The 20,997-nt window shown below is 38.9% G+C and overlaps 1 protein-coding gene across 5 annotated transcripts in view; it reads right to left on the bottom strand.

The window, feature by feature from the left end:
• Positions 1–1,242: 1,242 nt before the first annotated feature.
• Positions 1,243–20,997, bottom strand: part of LOC136826864 (B-cell linker protein-like) — an 850,768-nt gene continuing 831,013 nt past the window's right edge. For all 5 annotated transcript variants that reach the window (XM_067084364.1, XM_067084365.1, XM_067084367.1 and 2 more), the window contains 2 exons: positions 9,079–9,230; positions 1,243–1,659 (listed from right to left, as the gene is read on the bottom strand). In XM_067084364.1, the coding sequence (XP_066940465.1) occupies positions 1,510–1,659; positions 9,079–9,230 (302 nt within the window). In that variant the 3' untranslated portion in view covers positions 1,243–1,509. The remainder of the gene's footprint in view (positions 1,660–9,078; positions 9,231–20,997) is intronic.

The following is a 20,997-nucleotide window of genomic DNA, read 5'->3' as shown; positions in this document are numbered from 1 at the left end:
TGCTTTTTGTCAATTTATTTTTCGAGAAGTCATCAACATTTGGAGAAATTTCAACCTCCAAGGTGGGTGCAGAGGTCATCATCTGTGCCAGAACAGCACCATCAGTACTCGAATCCTTATAAATGCTAGGCATAAAGATTTGAGAGGGGTAAAAAAAAAATATCAATAATAAACCTGAAAACCTTAAAAAGATATCATCAGCCTTTCATGGGGATTATTCTTCCACCAATGGCACAAGTGAGAACTGACTCCCAAATGTCCGCATCCCTACCCTACCCCACAGGGGATGGCACAACATGATTATAGTGGCCCAAGTGTAAGCCAAACCTGCTTGCTAGGACCGAAGGTATTACGAGAATACTATCATCCCCACACTAATCGTGTTATGGGCAAATCAGATAGAATGCTGAAGAGTCCTATCCCCAGAACCGGACCCCGTGGAATCGGTGGTCCAGCCCTAAAGAACAGTTCCACCTGATATCTCTCAGGTCCGAACATTATCGGGCCACTGATGGTCCTACCACAGTTCACATTATTTAGCTTCGGATATAAACCCAATCCCAGTTATGATATCTTTTCCAGTTTATCAGGTCCAATAAATTTTAGAAAATGCGGAAAATTCCACAAAAATTAATTCAAAGAAATATATAATGGTCTATGGGACTCTTGGACTCAAACCCGGGAACAGATTCCTGGGGTTCAAGAGCCCCCTCACCACGTCAAGGTGGTCCCACATCGCTGGGGACTCCCTACCCGTCCTCGTTATCCATGTCCCTAAGGCCTGGTTAATAATTCAGTTTTCGTGTAAAATAATTTTCATTTACCTTTTTTATTTTCAGTGTTTCATTTTGTTTGACCTTTGCTCTATGTAGATATGTACTTCATTTGTTTTCTTAAGCACTTATATATACCCTTTTCACAATTCAGAAGATGAATGATGGTAAAATAAAAAGAATCCTGGTTCTTAAGAAAAAGTCTTTCATAAATTAGTAGTCAGCTTCTTGTAAAAACTTTTCTTTACAAAATACATCCTTTCAGCAATTGCCATGAATAGGTAACCTTTTAAATGAAGATTGAGTTGGTACCTGATCAATCCCATCTGAGTTATTAAACTTTCAAACACATTATTTTCGAAATCTGTTCTCAACTCTATTCCATATTTAATTATGATCTCCTTTATAAAACGGTTTATGATAGTACTTGAGTTTATAACAGCAGGTGCCTTTTGAATAACACACACCAGTAGTAAAAGGTTTAATGTCTGGCATATTACAAGATTCTGAGACCTTAAAATTACTAACAATGCTAAATAAAGTAACAACTCTGATGCAACAAGACCTGAATATCATAGCAATGTCAACATGCAACTTCACGCTTAATGATAAGCTATGTAACAGAATAACATACAGTAATCAGTAATTCTAACAAAACTAATGAAGATACATTTATTTTAAAAATAGGGAAATTTATATGGTAAGCAAAAACTGGAGAGTATGGAATGCGTTACAATTAATATTTCTTTTGGACTGGAATAGGCAACCTGACATATATATGGTCCTCTTTAGCAGGTGAACTTGTGAGCCTGACACGGTCCCCACTTTGGAGTTTGATGGGTTCTTTTGAGTATGTAGACACTAATTCATCAACAGATTTGAATGTCTGGAAAAAAAATAACGGTATATTACATACATAAAACAAATTGCTATCCTTTTAAAACTATTTGGGCACACAATTCATTAAAATGTACACCGCCATGAAACAATCGCCCACATTTACCTGAGAAAAGGACTGCAAACCTTCTGCACTGTATGTCTGTGAATGGGGATATAATAATTTTCAAAGATCAGACCAAAACACAGGCAACTAATAAATCAGAGATGTACACCTCAAAAATTATGAATGACTCATATCATCTAAAAATTAAAGCAAAGCTTCCCCAAAATTAAATGATACTGTATAATATCAAAGGAAGTACACCATCCAAACTGAGCATTTAGTCTTGATGTCTGCAGTAATGTGCTGTACCTACAATTTATATTGCATAAATTTCCTAAATTATATAAAGGGAGAATAAATATGCAATAAAAACATTAGTTCCTACTTTCCTATAAATTTTCGAGAGAGATAGAGAGAAAGATAGCGCTACCACTTTCACTAACTCAGTTTTAAATATATATATGGAAAGTTATGAAGTTTTCTGCTATAGCCTATCTCCAAGTACATTGTTTTAAGTTTCTATTAAGCTATTTTTCATTTGACTTTTCTTGTATTTTGATACTGAGTGACGTTGTTAAATACAGCCATGGCTAACGACTCGGAGGAAATCAGATGGATTGACCGAATCGGGGCTATAACCTTAAGAGAGGCCAGGGATGCTGGCGCATTTTTCATTTCATGTTCTTGGATAGCTGAATACATTAAAAGAGATGAATCCTTTGTTAAAAGAACCTGGAACAAAAATCCATATGATTGTCATCGCGAAAAGAGTGAGAATCTTGGAAGGCCTGAAGTCCTTTCTCAGGAGTCAAAAGACATCATAGGTGAGGCAGTGGGTAGACCAAGAAACAAAAAGGGGAAAGAAGAGAGGTTATAGTGCTGTATATCGTGAGTTGTTAAAAAATCACTCAGCAATAGAGAGAAGGCATTTGGTCTGCAAAGTTGGATGACATCAGCGATGATGTGCACTTTTGCCAAGTTGTGAAATTTCCTGAATGTTTGGGAATTTTTCTCTGTTTCACAGCCAAATGGTTAATGTGGATCATCAAAGAAAAAGAACAGTCATGGAATGGTGAATACTTCAGAGAAGCTGTGCTTACTGGTGGAGTATTTCCTTTCCTCAAAAATCCTGAAAATGTGTTACCTGTTGAACAAGTCACATTTTTGCATGATAAGGCACCATGTTTCAAGGCTCCTCAGACACAGGAGCTGCTTTGGAATACTGGTATGATTTCTTATCATCAAGTGAATTTCAAGGTAGCTCCCACGACCTTAATGTGTGTGAAAACATTGGTAGTATCTTAAAGGATCGTGTTGAAACAAGCACAGTGAACCATGATGGTATACTAAGCCTTGACGACCTGCGAAGAGAGGTGACCGAAGTGCTCAGGGAAATGGAGTTTGAGTCTCAGCTTTTTTATGATTTGCTGAAATCATACCCCTCAAGAATGCAGGCTGTGGTACAGGCAGATGGAGGCCACACAAAATATTAAATACTCAGAGAGAAACTTAAATAAATACCTGTTCTGAATTACTTTTGTTTTTGTCCATATCAACTTTAGTTTATGCTGTAGAGGGGGCCTCTAATTTCAAAACACCCTGTATATATATATATATATATATATATATATATATATATATATATATATATATATATATATATATATATATATATATATATATATATATATATATATATATATATATATATATCAGACACTACCCTCTTTACGAACTTTCAGAAATACGAAAGGCAGGGTCACAAATTAAAACTGTGTTCGGAGCTCTCCCTTTGCCACCCATAAGTTCAAATTTTGTTCTGGGTGCCTATTCTGTTAGTAAGAATTTTTGCAAAGAACAGAGGAACACCAGGAAGAAGAAGAACATGTTCCTTTAACCCCTCCCCTGATTATCTAGAGTATTCTCGTGATTAACTACCATGTATTCTTCTTATAATCACGAGAATATTTGTTCATACTCTTAATATTCCTACTTATTTTTATCTTCTCGATTTAAGTCAGTCAGTGATGAATATCCATTGTCTAAATTTCCCATTTTCTATATTTAGTATATTTTTTAAAATCATGGAGTATTATAAGGAATTACTTTGGATGTTAGGAAGGTAAATAGAAGAAAATAAAATCTAGATCCAAGCAACATTCCAAATATAGTATTCATTTTACCTTTCTAGCATCTAAAGTAATTCCTTATGAGACTCCATGATTTAAGAAAAACATACTAAATATAGAAAACGGGTATTCATCACAAACTAAGTTAAATCGGGAAGACAGAAATAAGTAGGAATATTTTAAGACTATTAACAAATATTCTCGTGATTGTAAGAAGAATATATGGTAGTTAGTTACGAGAATACTATAGATAATCAGGGAAGGGGTTAAAGGAACACGTTCTTCCTCTTCCTCGTGTTCTGTTTTTTGCAAAAATTCTTACCAGCAGAATAGGTGCCCACAGCAAAATTTGAATGTAAACATCAACAAAAATTATGCACTACATATTAAAAACCAACTTAAGAACAAATCAAAATATGAACAGCCATTCGGAACGTAACTCGTTTGTAAATGGGGTTATATCTATTACATATATGAACTGATTTATATAGAAATTCATATTTGAGATATAGCGGAAAATCTACTCGCTGTTTGTATGCATTTGTGACGAGAGTAACGAACGGATACTGCTGATTCGTCGAACGCCATACGATCGTTGGGGTTTGGCGTTGGCAATTCAAATGAGCGCCATACATCAAAGACCCTTACTGGTTCCTTTCAATTATAAGAGACCAATCAGCTGAGGTCTATGACCTAAGCAAGTTCAGTTCGAAAAGTTAATAGTCAGTAGGGGATTAGCGGTCAACGGGTTGGGGAGTGTCTTAGACAAGAACATAGCCTATCTTGTACAAGCAAGTGGTACAATAAAAATAATAATAATGCTGGAAGTAAAAATCAGCATAATGTGGGACTTCAATACAAGGAATGACCACGTGATACTGGCTCCAAGACCAGACCTAGACCTGGTCAATAACGATACCCAGAAAGTATCCCTAAAAGATGCAGCAATAACATGAGACACAAAAGTTAAGGACAAAAGAAGAGAAAAAACAGAAAAGTACCAATATCTAAAGATGGAAACGTGGAGAATGGGCAAGCTGAAGTGGAAGTAGTACCTATCATCCTCGGAATAGTAGAAGTAATTCCACAAAACCTCAAGATGGACCTTGAAAGGACTAGATGCACAAACCTCGAACCAGTCATGCTCCAGAAAAATGTACTGCTGGCCACAGCAAGGATAGTTATGAGACCGTTGAAATTCTAAGAAAAACAGGGTAGTGAGGGTCAGATCCATAGGAGGCAGGTTGCAACCTAGATCCAGATTTAAAGATAACAACCTAGCAAGGTGGGTGAGAATAATAATAATAATAATAATAATAATAATAATAATAATAATAATAATAATAACAATAATAATAATAATAATAATAATACGGGCGCCGTGGCAGAGTGGTTTAGCTCATCGATGGACTGGTTAAGCAACTTTGGGGCTGGTCAGTCACTGGATGGGTGGCCACCCTGCTCGGCGTTGATTCCTTAGGAAAGGCTCTTTACCATAATTTCCTCAGTCTACTCAGCTGTAAATGAGTACCTATTCTCGATGGGGTAGGGTCCAGCTATGGGTTAAATAGCAAAAGTCAGCAATGATGGAAAGAAATGAAAGAATAAACGCCAACAATGTAAATGGAGTTTCGTCCAGCAGCCAGGTATACAACCTAATCAACAAGGAGGACGGTCAGGTACTTGGAGGTCGTCATCCAGCAACTGACCACCACGACGACAGTAACCAGCAACCAGAGACTGAAGCTACAGAGGCAAACAAGAGGAAGAAATGGACAGAAGAAAATAAGGAAATATGGAGATGCTACATCAGAAGCAACCCGACAGAAAGGGTATACAGAAGACGACTGGTCAACATCTAGAATGAGAAAAATAACACCCCTCAAACAGAACAGAGGCTGGCAGACCAAGTAAGGAACATAAAGAAAAGAACTGGCTCTCCACAACAGAAAGAGAGGAACTGGAAAGAGAAATAACACCCAGCAACGAAGGACAAGAAGACGAACTAAGAGACGATGACACAGAAAACAACGACACACGACGCAACACTGAAGATGTGACAGAGTGGTCGGAATGGGTGGAAAAGATCAGGCAGTGGATGAAGCCAGATACAGAAAGAACAAATATCCCCTCCATGGAAACCTACAACACAAAGAAACTATAGGAAAAAACAAGTGAAGTTAATGAAATAATGAGACTAATGCACACCACCAGTATCACAGAAACAAATAACCTGGCATATGCTAGAGCAAGACTAGAGTAGAGGGGATACAAACGCCAACACCACCATCACAACCAACCCAACAGAAACCAAAACAGCAAACACCTTGGAAAAGGCGCCTGGAAAAACAAATCATGGTGATGAGATCTTCTTGAGTAAACTGAAAGAGATGGCAGAAAAGAGGCTAAGAAGCAAGAAAACATGACAGGAACTGAATGAGAAATACAAAGTACAGGAGAAGGGATTAATCAACACAATAGAAGATATAAAACATAAGATCCAACGGTAAATGAACAGGAACAAAGGATACCAACAGAACAAACTCTTCGGAACTGACCAGAAAAGACTATACAACCAACTAAGAGGGGAAGACAACCACCAGGAAATTCCTGAAGCCGAACCAAGTAAGAGACTCTAGGAAAACATATGGAGCAATTCAGTATCACACAACAAACATGCAACTTTCCTTCAAAAAATCAAGGCAGAAGATATCAGGAGAATAAAACAAAGATTCACCGAGATCACAACAGACACAGTCAGACACCAACTAAAGAAAATGCCCAACTGGAAAGCTCCTGGTCCCGATGAAGTCCGTGGATACTGGCTCAAAAACTTCAGGGCCCTACACCCACGAATAGCAGAACAACTCCAGCATTGTATCACAAACCACTATGTGCACAAATGGATGACCACAGGGAGAACATCCTTAGTACAGAAAGACAAGAACAGGCCTATCACCTACCTACCAATAATGTGGAAGTTGCTAACAGGTATCATCAGTGAAAGTCTATACAACTACCTAGAGGATACAAACACCATCCCCCACCAACAGAAAGGCTGCAAAAGGAAGTGTAAGGGCACAAAAGACCAGCTCCTAATAGACAAAATGGTAATGAAGAGAACCAACCTAAGTATGGCATGGACTGACTACAAGAAAGCATTTTACATGACACCACACACGTGGCTAATAGAATGCCTGAAAATATATGGGGCAGAGGAAAACACCATCAGCTTCCTTAAAAATACAATGCGCAACTGGAAATACAGTACTTAAAAGCTCTGGGATAAGACTAGCAGAGGTTAACATCAGGAGAGGGATCTTTCAAGGCGACTCTTCATAGTAAACATGATTCCCATGATAAAAGTACTGCAGAAGATGGATGCTGGGTACCAACTCGAGAAAGGAGGCAATAGAATTAGGCATCTGATGTTCATGGACGACATCAAGCTGTATGGTAAGAGCATCAAGGAAATGGATACCCTAATCCAGACTGTAAGGATTGTATCTGGGGACATCAGGATGGAGTTTGGAATAGAAAAATGTGCATTGGTCAACATACAAAAAGGCAAAGTAACAAGGACTGAAGGGATAAAGCTACCAGACGGGAATAGCATCAAACACGCAGATGAGACAGGATATAAATACCTGGGAATAATAAAAGGAGAGGATATAAAACACCAAGAGATGAAGGACACGATCAGGAAAGTATATATGCAGACTTACGGCGATTCTCAAGTCAAAACTCAACGCCAGAAACATGACGAAAGCCATAAACACATGGGAAGTACCAGTAATCAGATACAGCACAGGAGTAGTGGAGTGGACGAAGGCTGAACTCCACAGCATAGACCAGAAAACTAGAAAACACATGACAATACACAAAGCACTATACCCAAGAGCAAAACAGACAGACTATACATAACAAGAAAGGAAGGGGGGAGAGGGCTACTAAGCATAGAGGACTGCGTCAACATTGAGAGCAGAGCACTGGGGCAATATCTGAAAACCAGTGAAGACGAGTGGCTAATGAGTACATGGGAAGAAGGACTGATAAAAGCAGATGAGGACCCAGAAATATACAGAGACAAGAGAATGAAAAACAGAACAGAGGAATGGCACAACAAACCAATGCACAGACAGTACATGAGACAGACAAAAGAACTGGCCAGCGATGAAAACATGGCAATGGCTACAGAGGGGAGAACTCAAGAAGGAAACAGAAGGAATGCTAACAGTGGCACAAGATCAGGCCCTAAGAACCAGATATGTCCAAAGAACAATAGATGAAAATAACATCTCACCCATATGCAGGAGGTGCAATACGAAAGACAAGACCATAAACCACATAGAAAGCGAATGTCTGGCACTTGCACAGAACCAGAACAAAAAGAGGCATGATACAGTAGCAAAAGCCCTCTACTGGAGCCTGTGCAAGAAATACCTTCTAGCTTACAGTGATAAGTGGTATGGGCACCAACCTGTGGGAGTGATAGAAAACGATCAGGCAAAGATCTTCTGGGACTATGGTATCAGAGCAGATAGCGTGATGCGTGCCAATAGACCAGACGTGACGTTGATTGACAAAATCAAGAAGAAAGTATCACTCATTGATGTCGCAATACCATGGGACACCATAGGAACACTAGGCACGATCCCAAGATCCCTGAAAAGGAATCTGGAAAAACTAGATGCCGAAGTAGCTCCAGGACTCATGCAGGAAGGTGTGCTACTAGAAACAACGCACATAGTGAGAAAAGTGATGGACTCCTAAGGAGGCAGGATGCAACCCAGAACCCCACACTCTAAAAACCACCCAGTCGAATAGGATGACTGTGATAAACCCCCAAAAAATAAATAAATAAAAAAACAAATAATAAAAATTTCTGAACATGTACCTATGCAAACAAATTCATTTCAAAATGAAATGATTAAATAGCTCCAATCATCCAAATACAGTAGCGCATTACATAAAATGGAAAGACTAGTTAAAAACAGAGCTGAAAGGAACAAAATCGGTTGGCGGATGTGACAATGTAAGTGACAATATAATACCCTATCCCTATAAGTTCTGCTCAAGCTTTTCTAAAGAACTCTGTGCCATTATAATACAGATCTCATCACGCGCAAACTACAGTAAGGAGTTGCTTAAAAATGTCTACTATGATTGGAAACACAAAGAAGTTTAATATTCACCAGATTTCAAGAATGACAAAACATAATACTGTTCTCACCATCTCATTAACTTTTTCTGTTCCCAGTGCATAATGAGCATCATTTCGCCTCCTTATATTGATATTGTATGTTCTGCCACCGTACTGCAAGCAGAGAGTCAGAGGATCACTTGAGCGTGTAGAGGGTCGTATCAAGAAGACTCCATCAGCAGCTGCAAAATTAAACTTAATTAATATTAAGTATCTCAGTTCAAAAGGGGCCTAATTTACCTTTGTGATAATTTGCTGACATATGTTTTACAAATTGCCAATCTGTTAAATTGCTTCAAATACTCATACACTGTAAACGAATTTTAATTGAAACTCCAATTATTCTGTATTCTACAAGTTAAATTCTTCCAAATACTCATAAAAAGTTAAGTATACCTTAGTTTTACCAGACCACTGAGCTGATTAACAGCCCTCCTAGGGCTGGCCCGAAGGATTAGACTTATTTTACGTGGCTAAGAACCAACTGGTTACTTAGCAACGGGACCTACAGCTTATTGTGGAACCCAAACCACATTATAGCGAGAAATGAATTTCTATCACCAGAAATAAATTCCTCTAACTCTTCATCAGCCGGCCGGGGGATTTGAACTCCGGCCCATCGAGTGATAGTCCAAAGCTCTACCGACTCAGCCAACGAAGGGCTCCAAATACTCATAGAAACGAATTTGAACTGAAACATTAGTCCTCAGGTACCAACGTATCACCTAAGAGCTTCAACTTGAACTTTAACATCAGCGTCTGACTATGAACCAAATCATCCATTTTCTATCCTGCGTACTACTTTCCAGATTTCCCTAAATAAAATTTAAACTTGTTAGAGTAATTTATGTATACGCTATAGGTTTCAAGTGTTGGTAAACAATATGGTAAATTATTTCATTCTATAAGCTCGATGAAAGCACGGCACGATAGTGTGACTGTAATACTTCCCATTCTAATTTTGCATTCTTTATTTCTCTCACCAATACCATTTCATCCTATAAAGTTACGTCTAGCGCAAGTCCCTTTGAAGATGGAATTTCTTGCTGCTGCTAGTATACAAATACCAGTTCAAGAAGTTTTACTGAATTATTCTGTGGATGTGAATGCAGAGGGCAATTGTTCATTGTTATGTCCTGCTACCAATAATCTTAATGTGATGTAATTTTACAAGTTATTGTTTGGTTCTGATGATACTGATCACTGTTTAACATGTAGTTATTCTAATATAAAAAGCAAAACTTATCTTTTGCTACAAACCTATATATTGTAGTGTCACAAAATGTTTCCAACTTTCCCGCATGAAAAAGAAAGTTTTCTGTGTGGCCTGGTAGGTCTCACTAGGCAATCCAGCTCGTTCTGGAGGGTGGGGCAGGGGAAATGTCTTTCAAATATAAGTTATGGGTTTGGAATGAAAAAGTTTACTTTGCTTTTTAGGAAAAATAAACATGCTTAATAGTATGACAATTTTTGTCTTGTAAGGATTAATTTCTTAAGGTTTATTTGGTGCTACTGCTAAACTTTTCAAGAAAGACAGGTCCCATCTTAAAGGCTTAACAGTCATTTTGGTTATGGGTTTATGGCAATACTGACACAGCTGCTTTATAAGTGAGAGTGGCAATATTTCCTTTGCATTTGAGAAAATCTGAGAAACGAGAGTCCAGTATCCTCTAACGGTAAGCCCTTAGATTGCTATTTCTATCAATAGTTTAAACAGATCACTGAGTTAATATTCTTATTGAATGAATTAGACCTTATTTCATATTCTGCAATTCCTTAAAAGTCTAAAAATTATATAAACTGAAAATCATGAAAAGTCTGACAAAATTTCTTTCAAGGAATTGTTTCAGTACCTCATCTATGTTGCTAGTTGAAGTTAAAGATATGTTTGATTGTTCTGCAATGGGTCAGATGAGCATGACCAAATTCCTACATTAGATAATATTACCTCAATGCGTGAATCTTCTTAGAATGAAAAGCACCACCATCCAGCAGTCTGTTTAATCTTTTTAATTCACCATTGTCATTACTCAGCAGCACCTGCCATTTACTACAGATGCTGGATTTTAGAGATGATAAAAAATCACGGCCAGGGGCAGTTATATTTGATCTAGTCATAGTGTCTGCAGCACTGGCTTCTCTCTCAGCATCTTCATTTTCCTCAACACCTACTGTACATGTGCAGGGACTCAGCATATTTCTGGCAGTGCTTTCGGTGGTTAAAACTGTGTTAGCAAGCACAATCCATTTGTAAGTTAAGTCTTGACAAAGTTATGATGCTTGTAACGCAGTAAATGAATTTTCACCAGTTAACAAATAAAACACCTGAGGCAACTAGTTTTAGTTGTTTTTTTATTACCGTCTGATATAGCTGAGTAATATGTAGCCTATAAACTGCATAATTTACATAAGGTTCAATATATATAAAATACTCATAAACAATTTCCTGAGCAGCATTCCTTCATATAGATTATTTTAATGTCTGGAAAGTGTTCCAGTATGCAAATATTTCATTTTTGAGTACGCATCAAGACTGCACAATAGTTATATTTTAGTTTATCACTTTTTTTAGGTAAGTGTAATAAAAACACTTAGGGAGCTAACCAGATGATCCTTGTTCATATCATACTCTTTGACCAGAGAGAGAGAGAGAGAGAGAGAGAGAGAGAGAGAGAGAGAGAGAGAGAGAGAGAGAGAGAGAGAGAGAGACTACCTTATACGATGGCAACATACCAAAATAATCATTTCTCTGGAAATCTCAATAAAAGTTTACACCATGAAAAAATACTCGTAAATAAGCTGTAGAAAAAAAGATGATATATCCTAGGAAGGAAATATACCAAATCTTAATCAGAACTGGTATTTTGCCTACCTAAAAAAACATGATTCTTCAAAATCCAGCATTCCTGGCATAAGCTTGTGAGAAGGCAATTAAGTGGTGGTGGTGCAGGTGAGAAGTGGGTTATTGCCTACTTTTGTCAGTAACCCAACATTTTCCTTTGGCTTACAGGGACTTTCCAAGGGTGGTTGAGGTGAGATTATGATAAAATTCTCTTGTTGGTATGTATATTAAGAAGAAATGCTTATTATCTGTATAATGAAACCATAAAACTCCACCTTTTAAACAGGATACTTACCCTGAGGTGGTAGGACAGTTTCATGGAATGGATTAGCAGTGTTCCAGAAGTCTGAGGAACATGTGATGTCAATCTCTGCCACATCCTGAAAGTCTCTGCTTCTAGTGGAAGAATGAAGGAACATTCAAACACTCACTGGAATTGTCAAATTCTAGGCCATGTGTATAGCCTGGCACAGGGATGCAGAAGGTAGCGAAGGCCTTGTGCCAGAGTTTAGTTTACCACATTGAACTGTACTCTAGAAAAGACCCAGGGAACCCTGTCATTCCGGGGAATGAATGATAACGCTCTACAACTCTCCCCCGCCCTTTCTTGCTAAAGAACAAAAGTTGGCTGGCCAACAGCTGGGAAGGCTGCAAAGAAGAGAACACGGCCTAGATGCAAACTTGTAGAGTGGAGTGATGAAAAGCTGCAAAAAAGTTGAAACACCATTGTATGGACAGAGAGAAAGCATCCAGGGAACTACTCATGTCCTCATGTAGAAAGAGGAGAGAGGTAAGTCAGTCAGAATCCTATCCTCAATACTTAAAACCAAAGTTCCCTTCAACAGGGTTTAGAGTGACTTCAAACCCTGTCTGCTGAAAAAAGGAAGAAACCAGGTCTTTTGCTTGTAAAAAGACTGGAAATTTTGTGCAAAGACCACAGGGTCAGAAGAGGGAGGAGGTGCCAAGCTCACCCTCTATTATGCTGGTGCCTAGGTAGGAAGAGGTAGGGGTACCATGACCTGACAAAAGGACTGCGGGAGTAAAACCAAGTGTGGAATTCCACGCATTCTATTTGAAAACTTCCAAACACAGGTGACTGAAAATTCCTCTTCAAACCTAACAGATAGAATTAGATGAGGTGGTTGTAAGGCTGAACATAAATCAAAACAGATCTATTCCATAGTTGGCCTAAAAGAAGCTAAGAGAATCTAAGGAAATACTAGTTGTAATCTGAAGATTGTAAGGAGATATCTCTCATTTCTTCCAGATTCTGCGGGAGGGAGGATATGGAAGAGTTATGAGAACTGACATTCAGTACAAGGGAAGAAAGCAAGGCTAGAAGGAAGAGGAAGGCATAGTGGAGCCTATGCCACGCAATGGAACAACACTTCTTTTCCTGAGGAAGCAGGAAACGAGAATGAACTGCAAAGATGGTGTGCTGTAATGGCAGTGCCATACCTCTCCAACTGCCTCTTAAGGGTCTATGGAGATCCCTTAAAGCAAGAGTTAAGTTATATGGTAATGGAGTCTTAAAGGAAAGCAAACAATGCATCTTTCTGGACTCTATACCAAGAATTCTCCTTGTAGTTGACACCTAATGAAGATCCATCCCACACCAACTAGGCAAATTTGTAGAGAGGGAATCTGTCAGAATTATTCAAAGGCAAGGTTCCTCCTCTTGTTTAATATTAAATTCACTATACATTGGTAATACCTTGCAACCCAGGGGAATTATAATTGATAAGTGCTTTGACTTAATATTTTAACACACACCTAAGTGTGTGTGTGTGTGTGTGTGTATATATATATATATATATATATATATATATATATATATATATATATATATATATATATATATATTGTAATATTTTAATATGAATAAATAAATAAATAAATAAATAAATAAATAAGTCACGATATTCGTGACACCTGGGATGATCCTTATTTATTTATTTATTTATTCATATTAAAAATATTACATATATATATATATATATATATATATATATATATATATATATATATATATATATACATATATGTAAAATATTAAGTCAAAGCACTTATCAATTATAATAGGTATATATATATATATATATATATATATATATATATATATATATATATATATATATATATGTGTATATATAAATATATATAATATATATAATATACTATATATAATTATAATTATATATATATATATATATATATATAGGTGTGTATATATATATATATATATATATATATATATATATATATATATATATATATATATATATTACTAAGAAGGGACACCCTTCCCAAGCTAACTCTCCCGCCTAGCTTTACAGAAGGAAATAAAATCAAATATAAACCTTTATCCCTGTAAGAAAAGTAATGCAAAAAACTAAAACTGTTTTATTCAGTTCAAGAAGCACAGAGCACAGTCACTTCTCATCATACTGCTGACTGACAGGAAGGCTATGGAAAGCATTTGCCCCTTTTTCATGATTCATCTCAAACTTATTGCTCCATGGACACTCCTTAATCCCCGATTCTTTGGACCCGTGGCTGCCTGAATACCTCTCTTTCCAGGAACAAAGCTGTTTGGAGACAAATCCCTGCCTTAGGCTAAGATAAGCCAGTGGAGAAGATTAACTCAAAGAGAAAGTTCAGAGGCCCTTAGCAACTGACCACATGGCCCTCAACCCTGTCATGTGGCGACCAGGTCAAAGGAAGACCACCAACAATCTGCAGGTGCAATCATAGAAAATGGAGTGTCAGGAGAGAGTGGGAAGTTAATCTTCCGAAGACATGTAAGGGCCGACAACGGCCCACAAGAAAGCAGAACTTAGAGAACTCAGACAGAGGCATCTTGGCTGCATACCCAAAAACAGCTTCCCTTTGACCCTGCTCCTCCTGGGCCATATTCCCGACACGTGGCTACCTTGCTCAAGCCCAAGTTTTCCTACCAGTGAAAGCCCCCCTTAATTCCTCCTCCATTCTTATCTACGGTAATGACAACTCTCCAACAAAGGTAATATACCATGATCAGAGGTATTTCTTAATTAGTCACGAACTTAATATTCTTTTACTGCATTTTCCATTTCATTTTCAAAGTGCAAATTTCCATGCTAGACCTGACCATTATTCCAGTGCATTAATTAAAACTCATAAGTGTTTCAGTGTCGTAAAATGAAATACCTTGGCATCTTCTGTGCCCTTCTCAACTTTTGACTACGCTATTTCTTTCCATCACATGAACTTGTACATTCTCCATTGCAGATGGAGATGCTTGCTGTGGAACCTTCCCTCTGATTATGCCCTGCTTGCCATGATCCCAATCATGGCCATTTAACCCTACAGTGCCACTGAAGTGGATTTCTTCGGCACCTTGCAATTATTGTTTTGTTAACGTGAATTAGTCATTTAGCAGGACCTTGTTTCCCTGCCTTAGTTAATCTCCATTCTTCTGATTTTGTTGCTAATGTAAATATAAGGGAATTTAAAGTGAACCTAAGTGTTTTTCTGCAGTTTCTCCCCATTAAGTAAAGGTATTCAGCTCCTTTTCTTTTCTGTTGTGGTCAGATATAATAGATTTTCCATGGTAAGTGAAGCATTCTTTTGGAGAAAGCATAAAGGTATTTTCCCTGTTCAGAATCCAAGCTCCCTTGCAGGCAAAACAATAACAGTGGCGACCAAATATCCAGATCTTGCAACCTGCAATGTTGCAAGCTAGAATCCTTGCCCCTTGCAACTTGCAGCTATCAGCTACTAGCCACGCTAAAGCTAGATGCAAGACAAGAAACGATCCTTGGCATAAAATCCTCAGCACACAATCAAACGGAGTTCCACAGTATAAATACAGTGTTATATATATATATATATATATATATATATATATATATATATATATATATATATATATATATATATATATATATATATATATATTATATATATTTGAGGTTTAGTACTTTTGATGGGGCAATCGTTTGCTGATTGTTCCCTTGGTGGGTTGTTGCCTCCTTACTTTTTTGTTTTCTTTGCACTCTGTAGGAGTTGACATCTATCTCGGTGTCTTCGAGAGCGTCAGTCAGGTTTGGAATAGCAGTGAGTCAGGTTCTTGAGAGCATAGCAGCTTCTTTGAGTACTTTGGAACTGCAAGTATTCGCTACCTGTGGCCCTCTGCAGTTGGAGGATGACGTTGATGGCTGAACCGTGTCCATCAGTGGAGCAGTGTTGTTCCTGTTTGACAGCAGTCTTGCTGTTGCCTTGACTCTGCCGATCATCTGTCGTTTTTGGAGATGTTCCTGTTGGCCGTCATGGGGTGGTTTTCGATGATCGTATATGGCATTGTTCAAGGGTGTTTGTCCTCTTCGACCTTTGTTTGGTCTCGACATCTGTGTAGATTGTCTGTTGTGTTTTTGTGCTGCACGAGGTTGCACTGGTATTACTTATACCATTATATTGGTATTTCTACTGTTGTATTGGTATTATGCTGCTTTATTATTTATGATCATGTGTGTTGCTTAATTATTTATGCTATTTTTGTATTATGTTTGATGCTGCTTGATCACGTTGTTTATGGTGTGTTTTGTTTATATTTTGTGACGTAGCCAAAGTGTTGTTCACTTATAATGCTTACTGTTTTGTTAATGTAATGTGTTTGTCTTTCATAGAGTACCTTTGGTTTGGCTACATCAGTGTTATTTTGATTTGGAACTGACTTATGAATTTGATGCATTTATATTTTGATGGACTCATCATGGTAGTTAACTTTGCTGCTGGTAATCATATTTCATTTATGGTAATACTGAGTATGTAATTTATTTGATTTTTGAACCGAACCTGACTCACTTGTAAATATGTATATACTTTATTATAATAAATTAGTTTAAGTTTACTTTATCGTTTTGTTCAGCTCCTTCCTCCCTTGTCTGCCTCAATTTCTGCCAGTCATTCCAGTCCCGTACTTTTTTTTTGTATTTAAGAGCCTGCTGAACCAACTACGGTTCATTACAATATATATATATATATATATATATATATATATATATATATATATATATATATATATATTTTAGATTAGTGCAATCAAAATCGTGACTGTAAGATTTGTTGGGGAACAGATAGACCACGTGCAAGCTCTAAGAATAGTTCACAGTGAGGAGAGAATGTTGTTCTACCAAAACATAAGCTTTGTCGCTATCACATGTTAGCTTGTATGAGTCAATGTTAGGCTAGCTAGGCAGTGAAGTGTTAAAGTGTTACCAAAGGAAATAGTGCATTATTCCCTTCCCCACGTGCTCTGGACAATTTACCTTCCACCATTTTAGCTAGGCGACATAGTAAATTGAGCGATGAATTCCAGCCTGCCAGCAATTTCACCAGCTCTCTCTCTCTCTCTCTCTCTCGATCGTAGTAGAAAACACACTAGAATTTAAATTAACATTTCTCATCTTCCAAAACCGTACTTGGAATATTTAGTATTTACAAGATTCATTTAATTTTGTTAAGTGAAGTAAATTTCACTTACAAAGCTGTTCTCTAGCCATTTACATAAATCCACATGAACACACAAAATTTTTGCTCTTGTATCTCAGAGTAGCCGGGAGAAGGGAAAAACATTCCCACAATTGTTCGTCCATTATAAGATCCCCTGCAACCCTTTTTTCATTCAGATGGTCACATGGATCTGTACACGCCGACCACATCAAAGCAAACCATGATAACATGCGAGTCAGGTAATCATAGAGTAAAACTTAATTTCTTCAAGCCCGTAATCTAGGCAAAATAACGCCTTGTGCATGGTAGATTTAAGATTTGTAATTGTAGCCTTTTCAGAAGCATTTTTAATTAGTCCTTTACAACGAACCTGCTAAAGTCATTTGTACACACACATTTGTGTACACCTATTTGCCTAGAGCAACCCAATTGTATGACTATGTAAACCTTAACCCACAGCACCAGTAGAAAGTGCTTCTCACCAAACCCAAGAAACCCTTTTTCCATTAAGGTTTACGCTACCCATTTTAATAATTCAGTGTTCCGACACCCAATCAAGGCTCTCGGACTTAACCCACGTCGAGGGCTCCCCACCAATCCTTTACAAACAAAGAACAATCCGCACCCATTGTGCAACAACCCAAAATTACGTTTCCCTGCAAATTAAAACCCCACATTCTCTGAACGAGAACCCCAGCGTTCTCCGGAACGAACCCTTATAACTTTGCACTATAGTCGGTCTCGCCATGATTGAATAAAGCCAAAATTACGTTCTTCTGAACAAATCAACGGCCACGGTCTCTGAACGAGAACCCCCTCAACATTCTCCGGGATGCCTTAACTTTGCGCTACAGCCCATCTCGCCCGTGCGCGAATAAAGTCAAAATGATATTCATCTGAACAAATCAAACCCACGGTCTCTGTATGAGAGCCTACATTCTACGGAACACATTTGACTTCACGCTATAGCCAGTCTCGTCCGTGTGCGAACGAACCACGAACAACGCCAACAAGCAAGGGGGAGGGGGCAGACCACCTCCCAACCATTTGTTGCAACAGTTAAACAACCTGACCAAGTGAGTCCTCAGCCAGCCTCACCCACCATCCAAGGGGCAGGGTCACACACCCAGGGACCTCAAAGAGGCAAAGGGAAACCAGCCGGGAAAAGGATGGTTGGTCGCTGGTGGCAGTGTGGAAGGGCTTCAAGGGAGGGCCACGTGAGGGCCCAGTGCCCCTCTCTCACTCAGCCGCCACGTTGTTTTCAATGCAGTGCAACAGACCACCTCGTGAACGCTTGTTCAAAAAATGACGACGGCCAGCAAAACAACGCTCCCCTTACACTAAGGAGAGGAAGGGAAAGGCAGCGTGGAGGAGGAGTCGGGAGGACCCCCGACTTCACCCACGCTCATCAGGTCCAAACAACGACTGTGCCCCTGGAAGAACAAGGGACGCCTTGTTGGGGAGTGAGGGGAGTCAACCAACCCCCGAAAAGTAGTGGACAGTCCTACACCAACTGTCACTGCCCCTACCCAAACGTTGAGGGTGCAGGGGGGAGGGGTAATGCAAGAGCCTATCGCCCGCCCTCAATGCGTGAAGGAAGTCGCGGTGCCCATCGTGGAAATATGGGTGAGAGAGTGGCAGCAAAGGGCGTTGGTCGACACTGGCGCAAGTGTGTCTTTGTCAGAAGAACACCTTGTGACAGGGTCGGTGTAGCCTATGAAAGGTTGTATAGTTTGAAGTACAGCAGGCGGCCATCGAATGGTAACCCAGAGGACTGTGAAGCAGCAGGTAACCATCGATGGGCGAGTAGTGACACATACCTTCTAGAAATGTAGTACCAGCATTACAAGTAGAAGGAATTTCAGTTATTTTAGGAATTGATTTTATGTCTAGGAATGAAATAATAATAGCTGGCACAAACGGGAAGGGGATCAAAGTATATTTAAAAGGACAACGAATCCCCACAGAGGGGGGAGAGACCGAGGTGTCTACGAGTCTCCCTAAGACCGAAGGGTGGTGGAGGGGAAGTCCCCACCCCCCCAGAGGCGGGAGATGTGGCACCACCCCGGACCCCTCTCATCCCTCACCGTGACTTCCGCACGGAATTTACCTGAAGGCACTTTAGTTTTTAGATCAGCCCCATCAGAAATGGGAAGCTTTTATCATTCCGGGTCTGATCGAGGTAACACACGGCGAGGTTAATGTGCCATTTATTAACGTTAGTGACCAGCGTATCGTATTAAACAATGGGTCGATATGCGACCTTCAACCTTGTGAAATAACAGATGCTTCTCATACGCTCGCGACCTTGAGTAGCGCGCATCAGGGTCATGGTGAAGAACGTCTGGATAGGCTCCTGAGAAGAGCTGATGGGTCTACCCCTGTTACTTATCGAATTATTGTCAAGGAAATTATAGAAAGTTATCAAAATGTAATCCCGATTGGCGACGAAACCCCAGGCAGAAAAAATAATTTTCCTTTTGTTATAGAGACCGGGGATCAACCACCCATAAGATCTAAACCGTATAGAATTCCAGTTTGTTATCAGCTGGGAGTAGAGAACGAAATTAATAAATTAAGGGACAATTAGAGAGAGTGAATCTCCTTGGGTCTCGCCACTCGTGATGGTTAAAAAGAAGGATGGTTCTCTTAGGCTCTTTGTTGATTACAGAAAGTTGAATAGTATCACAAAAGACAATGCATTCCCATTGCCCTCTATCGAAGAACTGTTGATTAAGGTCAGAGATAGTAAATTCTTCACCACCTTGGATTTAAAGTCAGGTTATCATCAAATACCTATAGACGAGAGTAGCAAAGAAAAGACAGCCTCTGGAGTAAAGAACGCTTCTGCCCATTTTTCACGTGTTATGATGTCCGTATTAGCTTTACTATTAGGGCATAGCGTGTTTGTATACTTAGATGACAATCATAATAGGGGCTACAGTAGAAGAACATAAGAAGAATTATCGAAGTCTTAGAAGCTTTAAAACGACGTTATGAAAATGAATAACCAAATGCAAATTCTTTCTGCAAGAAGTTGAATTTTTGGGGCACATCATAACATCTGAAGGCCTTAAGCCTTGTACAGATAAAGTAGCAGCAATCAAAGAATTTCCCCAAACGAAGAATGCAAAAGAAGTAGCCAGTTTCCTCGGCCTCACAGGCTACTATCATAAAGTCATAAAAGATTTTGGTAAAATAGCGAGACCACTAGATTCATTGAGGAAACAGTCAGATTTTCACTGGGGACAGGAAGAAGAAATAGCTTTTCAAGAATTAAAGATTTCACCCACTAGTAATGAACTGTTGGCGTATCCAAAGTTCGATCGCCCATTTCTAGTAACCACCGACCCAAGCAGTACAGCTATCGGGGGAGTGATTCCTCAAGTTGACGATGCAGGGAATGAAAAACCAATTTGTTTTGCATCACGAGCATTAAAAGGGGCAGAGAAGAATTACAGTACCTTCGATAGAGAGGCATTGGCGATTTTATGGATGCTGGAGAGACATCGCTACTTTTTGCTGGGGCATAAAGTCAAAATAAACACAGATCATCGCCCACTGAGAGATTTATTCAAGAAAGGGGATTTAACCACTCGCCAGGCTCGTTGGAT

Source organism: Macrobrachium rosenbergii, chromosome 41 (genome assembly GCF_040412425.1).
Source record: "Macrobrachium rosenbergii isolate ZJJX-2024 chromosome 41, ASM4041242v1, whole genome shotgun sequence".
NCBI classification, from domain to species: Eukaryota; Metazoa; Arthropoda; class Malacostraca; order Decapoda; family Palaemonidae; genus Macrobrachium; species Macrobrachium rosenbergii.
The sequence above is the reverse complement of the archived record's forward strand: the minus strand, read 5'-3'. Positions and strand labels throughout refer to the sequence as shown.